This window comes from Lissotriton helveticus, chromosome 1_1, assembly GCF_964261635.1.
Source record: "Lissotriton helveticus chromosome 1_1, aLisHel1.1, whole genome shotgun sequence".
Classification (NCBI taxonomy): Eukaryota; Metazoa; Chordata; class Amphibia; order Caudata; family Salamandridae; genus Lissotriton; species Lissotriton helveticus.
In genome coordinates, this window is record NC_136057.1 from 1,470,657,722 (window position 1) to 1,470,676,159 (window position 18,438).

Here is an 18,438-nt window from a genome sequence, read left to right on the forward strand (position 1 = left end):
GTTTGGTCGACGACGCCGGGGTAGCGATAACGGATCCTGCGGTACTGGCGGCGAGCTTTGCGCACTATTATGGGCGTCAATATGCCTCTCGGGAGGACATGTCCCCGGACGGCATTGGGGGATACCTTGCGGCGGTCCCCCCGCATGCTATCTCGGATGAGGTGCGCGATGCCTTAGATCTCCCCCTTACGGCAGAGGAATTGGGCGACGCACTGGGTCAGCTCAATGCGGGCAAGGCGCCTGGGCCGAGTGGGTTCCCCAGTGAATTCTATAGGAAGTTTCATCTACAGCTCGGTCCCCACTACAGGCGGGCGCTGGAACTGGCGAGGGAACGTGGCAGCCTCCCCCCGGACTGGCGTCACGCCGAAATTGTGGTGTTCCAGAAGCCTGGCAGACCCCCCGATCGCCATGAGTCCTATCGTCCTATATCCCTCATTAACTTCGAGGCTAAGCTCCTGGCCAAGGCGCTCGCGAACCGCCTGCTTCCTCACATCTCGGCCCTTGTCCATCCAGATCAGGCGGGCTTCATGCCGCACAGAGCGACGAGACACAACATTCGGTGGGCGCAGGCCGCAATTGACGCGGTCGGGTCTTCCGGGGATCAGGCGGCGCTTCTGCTGGCGGATATTGATAGTGCATTTGATTCGGTCAGCTGGACCTATCTTTTTGCTCTCTTGCCGCTGCTGAACTTGGGCCCGGTCTTTGTCTCCTATGTTAGGTTGCTTTATACGGATGTCACGGCGTCGGTACGGGTCTCTGGAGCGGTCTCAGCTCGTTTTCCTGTGACCAGGGGTACGCGTCAGGGTGCCCCCTCTCCCCGTACCTATTTGCACTGGCTATGGAGCAGTTGGCCGCCCGGGTGCGCCGAGATGCCATTTATCGAGGCTTTGTGTGGGGGACGGACCACTCGGACCGAATAGCTTTGTATGCGGATGACGTACTCTTCTTCATGACAGATTTGCAGCGTACGGGCCCCCGTGTCCTTGAGTTGATGCAGGAGTTTGGTCAGGCGTCGGGGCTCTTTCTTAATCCGCGTAAGTCGACCCTGTGGCTGTTGGGGGGTGACTCGGCCTGCTGTCCGTGGGCTGCGTCCCTTCGGGTGGCTGCTGATGGCGTGAAGTATTTGGGTGTTTTCCTCTCGACTTCGGCCTCGGTAGCATGGGATCGGAATGTCCAGCCGGTGTGGGATCGGGTCCAGATGGACGTCAAGACGTGGACGCGTATGCCCCTTAACATTTATGGTCGGTCGGCCATCTTTAAGATGGTGGCCTTACCTCGGCTTCTCTACCAACTGCAGAACCATCCATTCCGGATCGACTCACGGTGGTTCCGCAGTGTTAACTCGGTGCTGGGTCGGTTTCTGTGGGCTGGGGGTGCTTCTAGAGTCGCGCTGCGCACGTGCTTTCTCTCTACTTACTGCGGCGGTTTGGCGTCCGCGGATCTGCTTTCTTATTATCAAGCCTCCCACCTCCTGGTGCTTAACGAGTGGTGGTACGGGGACCGTAGTGATCCGGCCTATGCCCTGGAGCACTCTCTGATGGATGGTGCCTCCCTACACACCTTATTGTATTCGGCCAGACGGAGGAGATTGTTGCCGAGAGTCACTCAGGTGGTCTTCGCGATCTGGCGACAAGCCTTGCATCGTGTGGGTTGGTGGGGTAGGCTAACGGCCGAGACCCCGCTGTGGCGTAATGGCTTGCTTCCGGCGTTGGCTTCCCTATCGGGGTTTGGCGGCTGGGATGCGATCGGGATCTCGTCTCTCGGTCATGTTCTTACTGGCACTACGCTTAAGTCCTTTCAAGACCTTAGTTCTGAATTTAACATGCCCAAGTCCCAATTCTTCCGGTACCTCCAGTTCCGCCACGCCCTTGCCCCTAGCCTAGTGGGCCTGGAGCAACTCCCTGAATTTAGTCCCATTGAAGCGAAACTCTTTATGGGGGACCTGGGTGACAAGAAGGTCTCTCAGATATATCGCTCCCTGGTCACGCACTGTTCCCCTTCCCTGTCGACGTTGAAGGCCTCCTGGGAGAATGATGTCGGCCCCCTGGATGAGGATGACTGGCGTGAGGCCCTTGAATCTCCCCGTGGTACTGCCATAGCAATTCGTCTTCGTTTTATCCAATTCAAATACCTCCACAGGGCGTATTATACTAGGGACCGTCTGTGGCGAGCGGGCCTGATAGCCGCCCTGGAGTGTCTGAGGTGCGGTACTGAAAGGGGGACGCTTTTCCATACTGTGTGGTCCTGTGAGAGACTGACTAGATTCTGGGCTGGGGTTTGGGACTGCCTGTCGGAGGTGTTGGGGTGGGACCTGCCCCGTACCCCTAGGCTGGGCCTTCTCCATGTCCTGGAGGGCGTTGGGGGTAACATCTACAAACGACACCTACTGCTATTGGGTCTGGTGGTGGCCCAGCGGGACTTGGCACAGGCCTGGAAGAGCGACCGGGCCCCCCCGCTTGGAGTATGGAAGGCAGGATTGGACTTTCTTATGGGCCTGGAGCTGCCGGTCTTCGAAGCCCGGGGGTGTCCACGCAAACACTACAAAATCTGGAAGCGGTGGGCGGACTACAGGGGCCTGATGCTTGACCCCCCGATAGACATTGCCGATGTTCAGTCTCTTGATGTGGATCCTGTACCCTAGACTGTTGGCCCACACTGCCATTGCTATACATCTCATGTTGATAAGCTGATCACGTGCACCGGGTTAGGGTGGGATAAGGGGTGGGTAGTTGGGGCTGGGCTGGGGGGTAGTTTTTTGCTTGGGGCTGGGTGGGATGGGGGGGGATTGTTGGGGTAAGTCATTTTGAAACTCTGGGTTCACTGCCATACTTCTACACGTGAATCATTGACAGTCTCCTCCGGACTGTGGAGGGCTGTGCCGAATTCTGCTTGAACTCTTAATAAAAACGGTTTTGAAAAATAGCAGTGTGCCTGCTTCTTCCTAGTTGCAACTATCGGACAATGTGATGAAACACCATACCTGTCAGACGGGTCTTCTTCCTAAAAGGGAGAACTGCCAATCATCACCAACCACAGTGCTCTGCACCAACATACAGTGGTAAAAGAATACTTCAGAACTCTCAATCAATAGTGAACTAGTAACAGTAACACTTTGAAGCACTCTGGCAGCCCCAATATTCTTACAGATGCAATCCATCAACAGTAACTACAACAAACATAACCCAAGCAGCAATATCGGATATATCATACACCCACCACTGAAAATCACTGGTACATGACATCAGTAAAACGTACTCCAACTACTGATGCTTAGACAAACCAGCAACTTCTGGAGAGCCCAGACACTAGTTTCATCCTACACTACTCTGTGCAGGTAGATCCATTTAAAGAATAAGCATACACATTAACTACGCGTGAACACTGCTTCCAGTAATTTATATTCTCCTTCAACACATCTGCACAACTCAATAGCATAAATAACACTGAATAGTGCAAAAATCAAAGTACAAATTCAGGCAGAACAAGTGAAAGGTGATTCTGCACACAAACAAGTGTCCTAAAATGTAATCATTTAGGTTTTGTTTGCCTCATGAGGCAAGGGGCACCTGCCAGTACAAAGAACAGTAAAAGGACAATGGCATCGAAAAGGAATTGCCAGACTCAATCATAGAAGCTGCAGTGATGAGAGGCAACATTAACGAGGGGTGCAGGTTTTAGAGGGAAAATCGACGGTTCATAGTGGAACTATAAGACCTGGTCAGGGGTGCTATGACTGGAGTTAACTATGGCTTACAATGGAGTTGCATTGAAGTTTAAAGCTGAAAGCTGAGTGGTGTCCTTGCAGTAAATGGTTAAATCGACCTATGTGCAGTCTGAAGCCTACTTAACAGTGCCTGCAGGCTGCGTGCTACAGCCCAGCCTGACTGACTTTTATCTGCATCTCATTCATGCCTAAAGATCCTGAACTCAGCATCCTGTCACCAAGTCACTTAAGAGTCAGCAGCATCTACAAACAACTCTTGACACAGCAAGCCTAAAACTGAATCTTGTTGGAATACTAAAGTGCTCTTCTTTTGCAGGTCGAACCTCCAGGGCCTGTATTATGTAATGGGTGCACTGTCTGTCTGTGTAAAGCACATGCACCTGATGCAAACAGGGAGAGTGCGCACTATTAGGATCGAAATGCTGCCCCCCCAGGGTATCCACAAACTGGCAGCTGGCCCTGGGGCAGCTCATTCCCTAAAACAAGGGGGGTGCTTACAAGGAGCTCCCATGTTTCACCTTACAGGTGACAGACGACTGTACTTTAAAGAGGAGCCAGGGATTCCCCTGCAGGGGGGTGTAGTGTGGGACTGCACCAGCCTGCAGGGGGTTGTCTTAGGGGGGGGGGGGAGGGTTGTCCATGGGATCCCTTTTGCTTCCTCCAGAGTCCTGCCCGTGCCATCTTTTTGTGGCACACTGTTAGTGTGCCCCCTAAGGACCTGGTTGCCTCTGCGCCCGTGCACCCGTGATAGCGCACAGTGACAAAGTCACCCATTTGTATAGGGAACATCCAGGGGCGGCTCATCCGTTATGGTGGAGGAGCGTCATCTACCCCCGAATACCCCGAACCCCGCTGAAAGCCAGCCGAGGCAAAGGACAAAAATAAAATTGTAATAAAACTTTTTTTTTCGTCCTGCAGTCTGCCAGCAGAGGGAGGGACAGGGCGATCCATAGAGATGCAGCAGCACCAGGGAGGAGGCGGGAGTTGTAGGCACTGCTAATTGCTCATGGCGGTCTGGCCGGCCAGACCCTCATGTACACTCGCAGAAGAAACAATTGATGGACGGAATGCTGGACAATGCAAACATTCACCCCCAGTCACAGGGGATATGGGTTTAATCCATCATTCTTTTGCTCACCATACCACTCCAGTTTGGACCCATCTATATGCAAATCGTCTTGACCCTGTTCCTTGTGGTAACAGTCCAGCCAGAACTGCCAAGCCAGGTCCTCCCTATCGGAAACAAGCATCCTAGGACCGGTTTCAGGGCATCAACCTTCATCAGCGATGGATTTAAGCCCAGATCTCTGTACTGGGGTGAATGTATTACAATGTTCTGCGTTCTGTGCATCAATTGTTCCTTTTGCATTTGTCACCCGAGTGGGACGGGTATGCCTTGGGGTGGATCACGTGCTCTCCATGCCACTGGAGTCAAGCTATCCTGGCTGATGAGGGCTGAAAGCCCAAAACCGGTCTGAGGATGCTTGTTTCTTGTCCAGGGAGGACCTGGCCTGGCAGTTCAGGCTGGACTGTTCCCATTGGGCGCAGGGTTAAGACTGATTTGCATATGGCTAGTTCTAAACTGGAATGGCATGGTGAGCAAAAAACGATGGATTTAGGCCCAGATCTCTGTCCAGGGGTGAATGTATGACATTGTTCTGCATTCTGTCCATGGCAGGAACGGAGGCTACATTATTCATAATCTTTTAATGCAGTCTCCAAGCAGCTGCATACATCACAATACCGAAGGTTCCAGAACAGAATATAACCAGTACATAAATGACATGAGCTGCTGACAACAATCAGCCTCTTTTAAATGCGTCTCAGAGCAGATAAGTAACTCCTTTCTTATCATTTAATTTAATTTAATTTATAAGCCTTGTTTATCTATTAGCTTAACAACGGTGGCCTAACCCGCCCCCCTACCCCGTCCCCACCGATCTCCAATTTATGGAGATCCCCCTCCCCTTTTTGTTTCTTCCTTTACTGGTAATATAAGCTCCTAGAAACTCACTGTTCTCGTACCTTTTCATGTTGAATAACCTTTTTATTCCAGCTGGGAAACATCCTTTACAACGAAACTTTTACAACGCAGTGCTTTTACAACGCAGGTTTTACAACGAAAACCATTACAACGCATTGCACTGGGGGGCGCTCTAGGATAGGGAATAGTTTTAATTTACTATCCAACACCTTCACTACTATCCACGGGGACTGGAGTTGGAATAGTAAATTAAACTATTCACTATCCAGCACCCCAAAGAGCTATGCGTTGTAACAGCATGCGTTGTAAAAACTGCATTGTAACAGCATGCGTGGTAAAAGCATGCGTTGTAATGTCATACATCCTTCCAGCTTACCCGTAAGTAGCATCTTACTATTTTTCTTGTTTCTCCGCGTGCTGGCGGCCACCAAATACAAACACCCTCGCATGGTTCCCGATGGAGGCCGCGACTGAAAAACGGCACGTCCCTGCATCGCAGTAAAGTCCCGTCCTACGGTTGCCAAGATCCTTTCCTCTTCCTGCCTTCAACTCGGGCTCCAACCGATCGCTTGCAATCATCCCCATGACAACGAGCCCTCGCGACCGTCAGATGACGATCAGATCAGCTGTCTTCACCGAAGCAAGGCTAATTACACTTTTAAACGCTCTCTCTTTTCTGAAGCAAGGCTAATTACACTTTTAAATGCTCCGCACAAAAAAAAAAAAGAAGGGGTATTTGAGTTATCTAGAGACATTTTAACCTCTAGATTCTAAGCAATCTCCTATTCGGGCATTTAAGCAGTTTGACCCTGCCTTATCCTTTCTACCTCTGGCCAAATTATAGCCCTTTATTTTGGCCTAATACAACAAGTGGCAAATCCCAACTTTTATAAACATTAAAAAGCGCAATGTCGGATTCTGATTCAGACGACGCTTCCACCCCCACCCCCAAAATCGATAAAGAAACCTTTAGAAAAATGTTGCAAAGAGAAATGAGGTCATGTATGTTTGAGACCTTAAACCAGGTCATTCCACCCAAGAGACAACTCCCCACTCAGGAGGACGAGGCTACTGAAATCCTCATTGACAAGAGCACTGAGACAAGGGGTAAAATAATTTTAAAAAGTAAGAATATTGAGCAAACTACCCCTACGAGCGCTCTAGGAGGTCCTAGCACCTCATCGAACCTGGGAGGTCTTAGCACCTCAATACTGAATAGACAAGTCATTCCTAAAACCGAATGGAGCAAAGACAGAACTTATGTTCCTGGGCCATTCTGCCCCCATGACTATAGATCTTTTTTGGCCCACCTGCTCAGGTCCCCCTCCTGCCCCTAAGAAACAAATTAAGAGTTTGGGAATTTGGTTCGACTGCAATTTGGATTTTAAAATACAGGCTCGTAAAGTCGCAGCAGATTGCTATGGACTTCTTAGGATGTTAAGGAAGATCCTCTTCCTTCTTCCTTTTGATGCCAGACGTATATTAGTCCAGGCACTTATACTGTCTCGCCTAGACTATGCAAATGCAGTCTACTTGGGTGCTCCACGAGGAACTACTAAGATACTGCAGGTTGTTCAGAATAGTGCAGCCCGCCTTCTAATGAACATTCCCAAACGTGCTTCAGCCAGACCTGCCCTTGGTTTATTGCATTGGCTCTCTATCCAGGAAAGAACTAGGTTTAAGGCTATGTGTATTGTTCACCAATCTATTTCTGGGAAGGGTCCTCCACTTTCCAGTCCATGGTGCAATTATATTGCCCCAATAGAACCCTGAGATCCAATAACAAACGACTACTTGCAGTTTCTTGGACCAAGCGGTGACAAACTGGAGGTCGGCGGTTTTCCCATAATGCAGCTAAATTCTGGAACCAGCTTCCAGCTGATCTACGACTGGAATCTAGCTACCTTAAATTTAGGAAGCAGCTTAAAACCTTCCTCTCTCCGGGATCAGTCTATGTCTTCAAAGTGTCACAATAAGCGCTGGGATGCCCACTAAATAAGTGTGTATTCCATTCAATTCAATTCAAGGTCCCGCACCTCAAAATCCCTGGGTGTCCTTGGAGGCACAACCTATCTGGGTGCCCACCGCGGCATAAATTATCTGGGTGTCTCTAGCGGCACAAATCATCATAGTGCTCAAAATGACACGGGATAACTTTCTTAACGAGATTGAATCATCTGATATCCCCGACGAGTATATCTTAGACCTAGATGAAGTGGATGACGACTTCTACAATATTGAGGAAGAACTTCCTATGTCCTCTAAGGACAACATCCTTGACCACATGGGAGAAGAAATGTTCTCCCCTCTAAACCCCAAGCATCCTAGATCCTCTGAGTTGTGGCCCCATGACCATGTTGCCAAATTCATAAAGAAATAGCTACCCAACCTACTCAAGTGGGATAACAGGAGCATTCTCAGATCAGAGGGCTTGAGACCTTCCATCGAAGACAAAACTTGCCAAACTCCCAACCTCGACCCTGAGCTCATAAAATTCCTTTTTACGGTCGGTTGGGACTCCAGAAAAGGGATGAGAGATCCCTGAAAGGCTGCCAGGACCGTCTTCTCGACGTGCAGGGACCCATTCCAAGAATAACTGATTCCGCCGAGGAGAGCCACATGCGTGGTACACCTCTCAATACCGAACTAATTAGAGGCTGGAGCCAGAGAGCCCTAAATACTCTTAGGTAACGCAAACCCAAGCCTTAATGCCGAAAGGCGCAGAGTATTCTCACTAAAATTAATCGTAAGCTCAGTGATATGGCCGATAAAGAGCCCTCTAACAACCCAAAAGGACTACTCTTTGGAGAAGACCTTATCAAATCTCTTGGTAAATATGTATCAACTTTCACTGCCTTAGATAAGGCTCAGCAAAATATAAGGAAGGTCTTTAACAACAACCTCTTTGGGCAGGCCGGAAGAAGGGGCCTCTCTTCCGGATAGTTTAATCAAAGGCCCTATCAAAGATCCTGTGGCTTCGGACGTGGATACCAACAATACTACGCTCCTGCCTTCTAACCCCAGAGAGATAGAGGCCCCCGCTCAAGAGGATTCAGATCTCGTGGCTCCTCCATCAGCACAAACCCACCAAGTGAGTACTCTCCCCCTCCAACCCTCCCCTTCTTCCCCCTAAAGGTGGGAGGCAGGCTCAAACACTTTTACAGAAATTGGAAGTTAATAACTCAGGATCCCTGGGTCCTAACACAGTAAAGGGCTTTGCAATAAGATTTCACGCATATACCTACACAAACCTCATTCCTGAGAGACATACCTCTCTCCCTAGATCAGCAAAAAATAGTAGATCAAGAGATCTCCTCCATGCTTCAGAATGGAGCGATAATGGAGGTCCCCTTGGAAGCAATAAGATTCATAAGTACACTATTTTTCATACAGAAAAAAGAGAAAGGTTGGAGACCTGTGATAAATTTAAGGGAAATCAACAAATTCCTGGTCTACAGACATTTCAAGATGGAGGGCATCCATCTCCTGAGGGATTTTCTTTTGGAGGGAGACTGGTTGGTCAAATCGGACCTAAAAGACGCCTATTTCACCATCCCTATGGCTGAAATCCATCAACCTTTCCTCCAGTTTATGTGGAACAAACACCTATACCAGTTCCGAGCACGTCCCTTCTGACTGTCCTCTGCCCCTTGGTGCTTTACCAAGGTCATGAGAACGATTGCCTTATTCCTAAGAGAAAGAGGTGTCCGCATGATCATATATCTAGACGACATCCTTATAATGGCGCAAGACCTCACACAAATAGTCCAAGACCTGATAACTGTAATGGATCTCTTAGAGAGTCTAGGGTTCATTATAAACAAAGAAAAATCTATCCTGACTCCCTCCAGATCTATGGAGTTTCTCAGCTTCACCGTGGATACCTCCAAATGCCTTCTTATTCTTCCTTCCATAAAAATATCCAAGATCAAGAAAGAGATAAGACATGTCTTGAAACAGCAAGACCTTCCCCTGAGGGAACTAGCCGGACTACTCGGTCTCCTCTCCTCCTCCATTCAATCAATCTTCCCTGGCCCTCTAAATTATCGGGGCCTGCAAAGGATAAAAGGGAGAGCCCTAAGGTCTGGTCTCTGGTACGAAGATTGAATTACTCTGGACCAGGAGGCCAAATCAGAACTTACATGGTGGCTAGACAACCTAGAAGCTTGGAATGGCAAAGTAATCTTTGGCTAAAAGCCAGAATTTGTCTTAGAATCCGATGCGTCACTCCACGGCTGGGGCGCATGCCTTCTCAATCAAAACACGGGGGGATTCTGGTCCCAAGAGGAATCCTCTCACCACATAAATTATCTGGAGCTAACAGTTGGGTTTATATCCTTATGAGCTTCAAACACTCTCTCCAAGGCAGGTCAGTCGTCATGCAGATGGACAACATGTCCGCGGTCGCCTATATCAATCGCCTCGGAAGTACCAAATCTGCGAACCTCTCCAATCTAGCCAGGAGACTCTGGATGTTCTGCTTAGAGCACAAAATTGCCCTCAAAGCAGAATACCTTCCTGGCAAGACAAACATCTCTGTGGATTGGAACTCCTGATTCCTTCAAGATCACAGCGAATGGAAACTCAATTTTCTGTTTCCAGGACTCTGAACAGGATCTGGGGTCCACTAGAGATAGACCTTTTTGCCAGCAGACTTATGTTTCAACTGCCAAAACATTTCAGCTGGATGCCCGATCCTGGTGCTCTAGCAGTGAACGCATTTCTCCAACCCTGGACAGGAGTGACACCTTTGCCATGATCCAAAGAGACCTAAAGAAAGTGAGACATGACCAGTGCTCCATTGTCCTTATAACTCCGTTCTGGCCTTCTCAGGCTTGGTTCCCTACCACTCTGGAACTGGCATACACCCCCATTCTTAATCCTTACCCAAGAGAATCTTTTGACAGACGTAGACGGAGGATTTCACCCCCTAATTCAGACAGGGAGTGTGAACCTTCTTGCTTGGAAAGTGTCAGGAGATCCAATTGAATCTCAGGCCTTTCATCATCAGCTGCTACACTCCTCAGAGAATCTTGGGCCCCAGGCACTCACTATAGATACAACAACATTTGGAGATGCTGAGTTCGTTGGTGCCTGGAAAAGAACTTGGATTCCTTACAGGCACCTATTGTTGACGTAGTGAACTTCCGGCTTGAATAATTTGATGAGGATCTAAGCTATAGAACTATCAATTGCTACAGATCGGCCATCTCTGCTGGCCATATCCTTGTCAACGGGAAAACAGTAGGTAAAAATGTCATTGTATGCAGAGTTATGAAGAGCATTCGCCTAAGATGACCTCCTAAACCCAAATATGATACCCTCTGGGACGTAAATGTAATCCTAGACCTTTTTAATAACTGGCCAGATAACACCCTATTGAATAGAAAATACCTCTGTATCAAGCTTGCAACTCTACTATGCCTTATCTCCTGTCCAAGAGTCTCTGATGTCAAAGATCTAGAGATCTCTCACAGATCTTATAACATCTTTGACGTCAAATTTGATATTTACAGAAGAAACAAAACTATGTCTGATGCAATCTTCTATCCACGTTTTGATCCTTGCTCAAAACTTAGTGTAGATGACTGCATGAGAGAGTATGATCAAAGAATGTCTAGTCTTCGCCCCCCAGGTGTAAATCAATTACTCATCTCTTTTGTTAAACCCCATAAGGCTATAACCTCTACATCCATTGCTAGATGGGTTAAATCTGCCATGAACCTAGCAGGCATGGACTTAAAAAAATTTCAAGCTCACTCTGTTAGAGACGCTATGGTCAGTAAATCTCTGTGGTTTGGAGGTAAGTTGGACGACATCCCCAAAGCGTCCGATTGGTCGAACGCTAGCATTTTTGCATGGCACTACTGCAAACCCATCGAATGTATGTCTAATTCTGTCTTACAAAGCTACCAACATGCATAATGTAGCCTACGTCTTGTAATGAAATTGCGATTCTCCTATTTCCATGACTAGAGAATCTGGATTTCATTAAAGACACGGAGGCTGACATTATCCCACCCATCCCACCCCTTGGATGATTACAGTGACAATGTTTTCTTGCTTGTAATGACATTGCCTTAACGCTTAGCTTGCTATCCTTAATAGTTTTAGAGTAATTTTTCTCATCTCTGTATTTTCTCTTTACGTGTTGTATGTCATACTTCTTTTCTGGAGACATTTACTTCTCTCTCTTTTCAGGTAACCCTTCTTCTTAACCGCGTGATGTGTTGGATTATCCTTCCTTTGACTTTTTCCTCCTTCACGCCTCCTCGAGGATCCATTGGAAGTTTTAAATTCTTCAAGTTGAAATTCTGAAAGTTTATTATATTTCCCGGACTTACTCGTTCTCTCATCTACATTTAAAAGAGGCAGGTTGTTGTCAGTTCATGGCGTTTATGTACTTGTTATATTCCATTTTGGAACCTTTGGTATTGTGATGTATGCAGCTGCTTGGAGACTGCATTAAAAGATTATGCATAATGTCAGCCTACATGTCTTTAATGAAATCCAGATTCTCTGGTCATGGAAATAGGAGAATCGCAATTGTTCTTCGTCATGCACACTTAGCCTTTCTCCAACCCAAGTTGTGTTGTACAGCCGGGAGGAGAATCAACACAGGCTCCAGTCGGTGTCTGAGCGCCGAACCAGGGCGCTCAGACTCATCCTCTCACTTCTCTCATGCTGGGAATAGTATTCCCAGTATGAGAGGAGCGCTAGGATTGGCAGCTGGGAATACTATGCAGTGTGCAGCAGTTCTTGGACAGGAGCAAGGATCAGGAGCAAGGTGGTGGCCGTCGGACAAGGCAAGTGCTATTTTTTATATTCATAATTCTGTCTTTTTGCTTGTGTTCACCTCCCCCGCCTACCACTTTGCAATACAAGCGTCCGCTACTGGAAACATCCTCTTGAGATAGCGTCAGCACTACAGGAGTGTCAGTGCTATCAGTATTACAGAAGGTGCCACATAATCTGTCTACAGCCCCTTCTGTAATACCAAAGGGGTGCACAAAGCGAGCACACATGCCTATGGCATACCCTGGGCACAATGCGCAATATGGACCTATACGATAATGTTTTCAAGAAAGGCAATTTTATTTTCTACTTGTGGAAGGCAGGAGTAAAATGTATTTCTTAGGGAGGTAATTAAGCAATCATCCCTCATGATAGGAGCACTGAAAAGTTTAACTTTGGCATTTAATTTTAGGTAACCTATCCTTTTTTTGTAGCTGGAAATTCAAATAAATTTAAACTTTTTTCACCTTAAAGCTTTATTTCAGATCACACTACAAGAAACGCAGCACACCATCTTCTAGTGTGAAGCTCCTGATGTCACTCATCTACAAGTAACTCTAGAATGGTGTAGAAGAAAGCTTAAATTGACTTCTGTGCATTCATTACTAATGTTTTCTGTTTGGAGCATTTATATCAGATGGATTAAACTGGCCTTTACACCGATCATTTAGTAGGCTGCTCACAGGGTGTAACCCAAGATTGAGTCTCTCTGGCTTCTGTGGTCTACATGGCTTTGCCCCTGGAGTCTCCAACCCCTGACTGAGCTTGCTCGTGGTGTGTCACCTACGGATGACTGAATCTAGTCTGCTGGCCATAGGTTATTCCCTCCTCCTATGTAACCTACAGGGAGTATGCATTCCATAGGTGAATGTATCTAGATGCAGCCGCCCATGGTTTAGTCTCCCCACAGTACATATAATAAGGTCCAGTCTCCCTGGAGTCTGCAGTTGAGCCTCCCCCTTGTCTATAGCTTATGACTGACTCTTTCAAGGATGTGTATACTATTGTTGATTCTTCCTGGGCTGTGTAATCTATGCAACCTGAGCCTGCAACAAGTCCCAGGCTCTCCGGTTGAATCTGCATGCTGAATATAGCCTACAGTGAGTCTCTTTAGTCTCTAGCATATAGTTGAGCCTCCCTCAAGCTAGCAGTCTACAGTTTCCAACTCTCTCCTGCTGTGGTTTTGCTACCTTCAGTAAGCCAGCGCCTGCCCTTACCCACAAATTTCTGAGGAGTTGATCGTTTCCGTTTGGTGAGGCTGTTTGCCAGCCGGTCAATAAAAGACGGGCGATCAGAGGAAGGGTGAAGCAGGGAATCCGGCGCCAGCTCCAGGTCTCGCATCTCCTCGCCTAGCAAGGGAAGGAAGGAAAAACCTTTTGAGATAAACACCGGTAGGAGAGAAAACCGGCGACCTGGAAAATGGCCAATTCGGGACTCCATGTATGACCCATGGCCAAAGTTAGGGTAATTCTCATCTTAGTCCCTTATTTTGCCTCCAGCTCATAAATGCAAAACCTAATTGAAACACAGAAGCTGACTATCCTGCACAAATTCTGCATCCCTGCCTCATGACATTTGTCTCTGGCTGCAACCTACACACTCCAGCCACAGGGAAAGCCAGGTACAGAGCTCACCTTTTCTTTTCCTTGTCCGTTCCCGAGTACCTTAACCATCCTATTCTGCTTAGCATTTGAGTTTTAATAATCTTCAGCTCTTAGCTGTTTAGGATTGCAACCATTACAACTGTTCTCCCACAGAATGCTAAGCAAGCTGTGGGACAGCAGGCGCTGCTTCATGTAATAACACTGCCCTATGCAGTAATCGTCGCCAAAAAGCATCACAGATGGGAAGACAGCAGCCTTTGCTGGATCACAGTGCACTTAACAGTCTAGGTCAGGCTTTTAAACTGGTTCAGAGACATAATTTAGAGAAAAACCGGAGAAATGTGCAGAATTTTTAAGTCTTCTGCCCGGGACAAGGAGGAAGAAAGGTACGCTCTGCACACATGCAGAGTTGTTTTGTAAGGTTTATGTTCCTTACGATTAATTTGCTCAGAACTGCTGAATTTCCACAGACAAAACTGCACAAACGTTTACAAAGCGCTCAACATCTCGGACCCTGAGCTGGTTCTGCTCAAACAAAGACTTTTGCATATTTTGCACATTGAAGTTCAGTTTTCTAAGATACAAGTGTAGTTTTTTAAGATACATTCCTCATTGCCACACTTCTCTGCTGCTCAAGCAAGATTATGGCAGCATTACAGGACACGGTGTCACTACAGACAAGGTGATGTCGCTACAGTGTTGTTATGGCTGAACAGCAATTTATTATTGTAAATGGAAGGAGGCGGCTAGAATTACCAAAGAATTTTTAAAACGACTGCTCCTGGGGTGCTGTCAGACAGGTCTAAAAACACACCCAGATGACAGAACTGAGGAAATTTTTTTTATGTAAGACGGAAGGAGAGGAGTGCCAAGAAGCAGACAAGTCAATGAAAATTAGTCATAGGAACAACAGTATTAGCCAGAGTACAAATCCGGAAACGATTAAGTCAGTGGACTGATCAGCAGTAATAACCTAGGGAGAGCTGGAGTAGATAGCTTCTACAATTGGGGGGTAGGGGATGGCAGCTGAAAGTTGGCAGGGGATTGAGGCTACATATAGTCTACTGTGGCAGTCTTAAAATGTACATCCAGTAATTAACGCTACGGTCAGTTCAGTAACAATGCAAATGACCTCCTGTCTATATGATGGATCAGTCTTTCCCTGAGTTGAATGTCAAGCAGCTTGCAGTGTTGGCTTTAAACTGGCTGAGCAGAGGTTACCAACCTTGCTGACCGGCCAGATGCTGGGCTTCAGTGTTAAGACTCTGCAGGTAGTTGTGACATCGCTCCTTGTGTTCCTCCAACGTGTTCTGCTGCTTGTAGCTGCGGCCGCAGTAGTTACACTTGTAGGGCTTGCCGACTGTGGGGGAGGAGACTGAAAAAAATGAAAAAACAGACCCTGGCCATAAAAACAGATCGCATACCTAAACCAGCAGGGAATGGCACCCATGAGGACTGGCAACCCCCTGTGCTTGAAAACATGCAAGACAGTGACGCCCCACGCTGACTGCCTTAGGATGGGAGAGACTCTGACAGATGTGGGGCTCGAAGTTGGTTGGGTGCTTCTAAACCATTATAAGGCCTACAAGTATTCAGAAAAAGTCACTTCATCAGTTTATTAAACCCAGATGCCACTAATCTCATACTGTTAATCCACCCATCCTGGCCTAGGGATCTTGTTAAGTAAAAAGAGATGATGCCCCAAATTTACAAAGTGCTAACATTCCTATCTAAGAGAATGAGCTCGCTCAGAGTACCTGCTACAAAACCAGCCTCTATTTTAGCTTGACACATCAGAAGAGAAAGGTACAGGGTTTTAAAACATGCTTTTGGTAGTTTTACAGTCCATTTATAAAATATACAAGAGGGTTAGAAAGTATAGTTCTAATGAGCCTTCTCATGACGTTCTTGTGTTCTTTTGCTCTGTTCAGAAGGGTGGGCAGATGACAGCAAGGCAGCGGGAGACTGCGGGGGTGGTGGGGTGTCTAGACTGCAGCCAGGACAACCGAAAAGGTATGCAAGATAAAGGGTAGTGTGCGAGACAGGAGGGATAAACAGGGACAAAATGTGCAGTGGGTGCAGAAAAGAATAAGGAAGCAAGAGGCCAAGGATATGTGTCACAGGTGAAAGATTCTCAAATTTAAAAAAAAATAAAGAAAATTTTGCAAATAAAATGTTGGCGAGGATGACTAATGAAATATCGTGCCTGGTCAGTACAATTTGTCTGGCAGCGGAAGTTAATGATCAGACTGCAATGAGCAGAAAGAAGATGAATGCAGCACAAAAAGAGCAGTTCTAAAATGACGAACAGGAGGCAGAATACACAATGTATCATGAAAGCAATGATAAATGAGCTAGCATGGGGGCATGCAGAGGTCACTAAAATCGGAAATCCAGCTAGGCACCAGTGCAAGTTGGAAGAAGCACACTCTCAGAGAAAAACTAGTAACATGATGCAGCAGCCCCCTCAAAAAAGAAAAGAGAAAAGGCTTTTTTTGACCCGCAGCCATGGATATTTTTCATATCGCTTGCAGAATTATGGGGACTCTCCATAAACTAGAGACAGCAATGGTGTCACTGGTAAAGCAAGCAGACCCTCCCTGTCCAAATCCGGAAGTTACTTTTCTATTACTAAACACGTTACAAAAGGGATCCTACATAGATTACAATGTCTTGAATATTCACAACTGTTAAAGGAGGTTAATAAAACAATAAGATAAACAATTTAAGGCCCTTGGCGTTGTAATGGCCATGTTTCTGTGAGTCAAGAATGACATCAGCGGGGCGTGGCTTACACGCCGACGGGACGGATCCTCCGTGAGCTCCGCAGAGCTGCAGGCGGCATTTCCAGTATAAAAGCCTCAAATGAGCTAATTTTTGTCGGAACATCGGGATATCAGTGGCGGAACATGGGCTCCGTCCATTGTTTACTTTTTGAGTGACTTTGGTGCCGGTTCTCAGAAGATTCAGCTGTCGGCGCTGCTCCTTCATCATCGACGCGAACGGCCGCCATTTTGAGCCGCCGTACCTGCGTCTTCACACCAGCTTTCAAGATCTCTGCAGCTGCCGGCGCGAGTATCATCCAGCACTCCTGTAATGTACAGCTTCTCAATATTTCTTCATTTTTATAATGTGGCACCTCCATGAAGTTCTGCTTGCTGTTTCCCGACTTGTTCCCTCAGTCTCATCACTTCTGAATTTACAGTGGCCATTTTAAGCCCCTGGTTTACCCGTGTATTTTTACCTGCGCCACATGCGTTTATGACTGCATTTCTCTACCTGGGTATTCCTGCCATGCAGTTTTGGCCTTCCTTTATCTTATATACCTGGCATTTCTACTGACATTGAGCATTTGGCCCCATGGGAGTCGTTTGTGACCATTTTTACCATATAGTTTGGTCTCTTAGCAGGGTGTGAGCTGCTGGTATTACTTTGCCGTGCGCTTTTTCCTGTGTTATCCTCTTATTATCCACTCCTACGTTTCTCTCTCTACACTGTCTGAATCACTCACGTTGCTCCTCTCAGTGGTAATTTTATTCCTGGCCTTGGATGAGCCCTCTGCGTTTTATTATGTCTCATGACGCCAATTCCACAAAGTCATCCCTCACAGGCACCAAGCCTAAAAGACTTAAAAACGACCCACCCTCCCCGATTCATACCTCTCCTAATCCTGTTTTAGACTCCATACTAGAAGAGGTTCGTGGTTTACAACCATTCATGTCTACCACTAATGAGAAGCTTAAGCAAATTGAGGAGAGGTGGGTCACTATGGAGGGTAAAGCTCTGAACTTGGAACAACGCGTTAGTGATATTCAGGATATCTCGACTAAAATACCCCAACTGGAAAAGGAGATTCAAATGCTCAAAATCCATACTGAGGACCTTGAAAATCGTAACAGACGTAATAACCTACGCTTATATGGAGTTCCGGAGAATATTGAGGGGTCGGATATGGTGTCCTTTGTATGAACTGTTAGACCTCCAACCTGCGTCTAATCCACTTAATATCCAGCGTGCTCACGGTTTGGGCAGTCTTAACTCCAATTCAACTAAACCTCGTGGCATTATTATTTTATTCCTGGAGTTCACTGAACTAATGACTGTCCTTAAAGCTGCCAGGCTCAAACGTCGTCTCATATGGTCAGGCCATCCTATTTTCATTTCACAGGATCTTTCCAACGCGACTAATGCCCGACGAAAGGAATTTTTGAATCTTCGCCCACAATTGAGACTGCTCAATATTAAATATGGTATCCTACATCCGTGTTTGTGCAAGATCACGCACAATGGTCAGACTCGATCCTTCGATGACCCCCAGAAGCTTCATGCAT

General features: G+C 47.0%; 1 protein-coding gene across 10 annotated transcripts in view; it reads right to left on the minus strand.

Annotated features, from left to right (window-relative positions):
* The window catches only part of IKZF4 (IKAROS family zinc finger 4), a 316,988-nt gene that overhangs the window by 9,702 nt on the left and 288,848 nt on the right, over window positions 1–18,438 (minus strand). For 4 of the 10 annotated variants that reach the window (XM_078686312.1, XM_078686305.1, XM_078686302.1 and 1 more), the window contains 2 exons: window positions 15,333–15,482; window positions 13,721–13,852 (listed from right to left, as the gene is read on the minus strand). The exons of 1 other annotated variant lie outside the window; for it this stretch is intronic. In XM_078686312.1, coding sequence (XP_078542438.1) covers window positions 13,721–13,852; window positions 15,333–15,482 — 282 coding nt within the window. The remainder of the gene's footprint in view (window positions 1–13,720; window positions 13,853–15,332; window positions 15,483–18,438) is intronic. 5 more of the 10 variants (XM_078686319.1, XM_078686316.1, XM_078686318.1 and 2 more) reach the window with 3 other exon arrangements.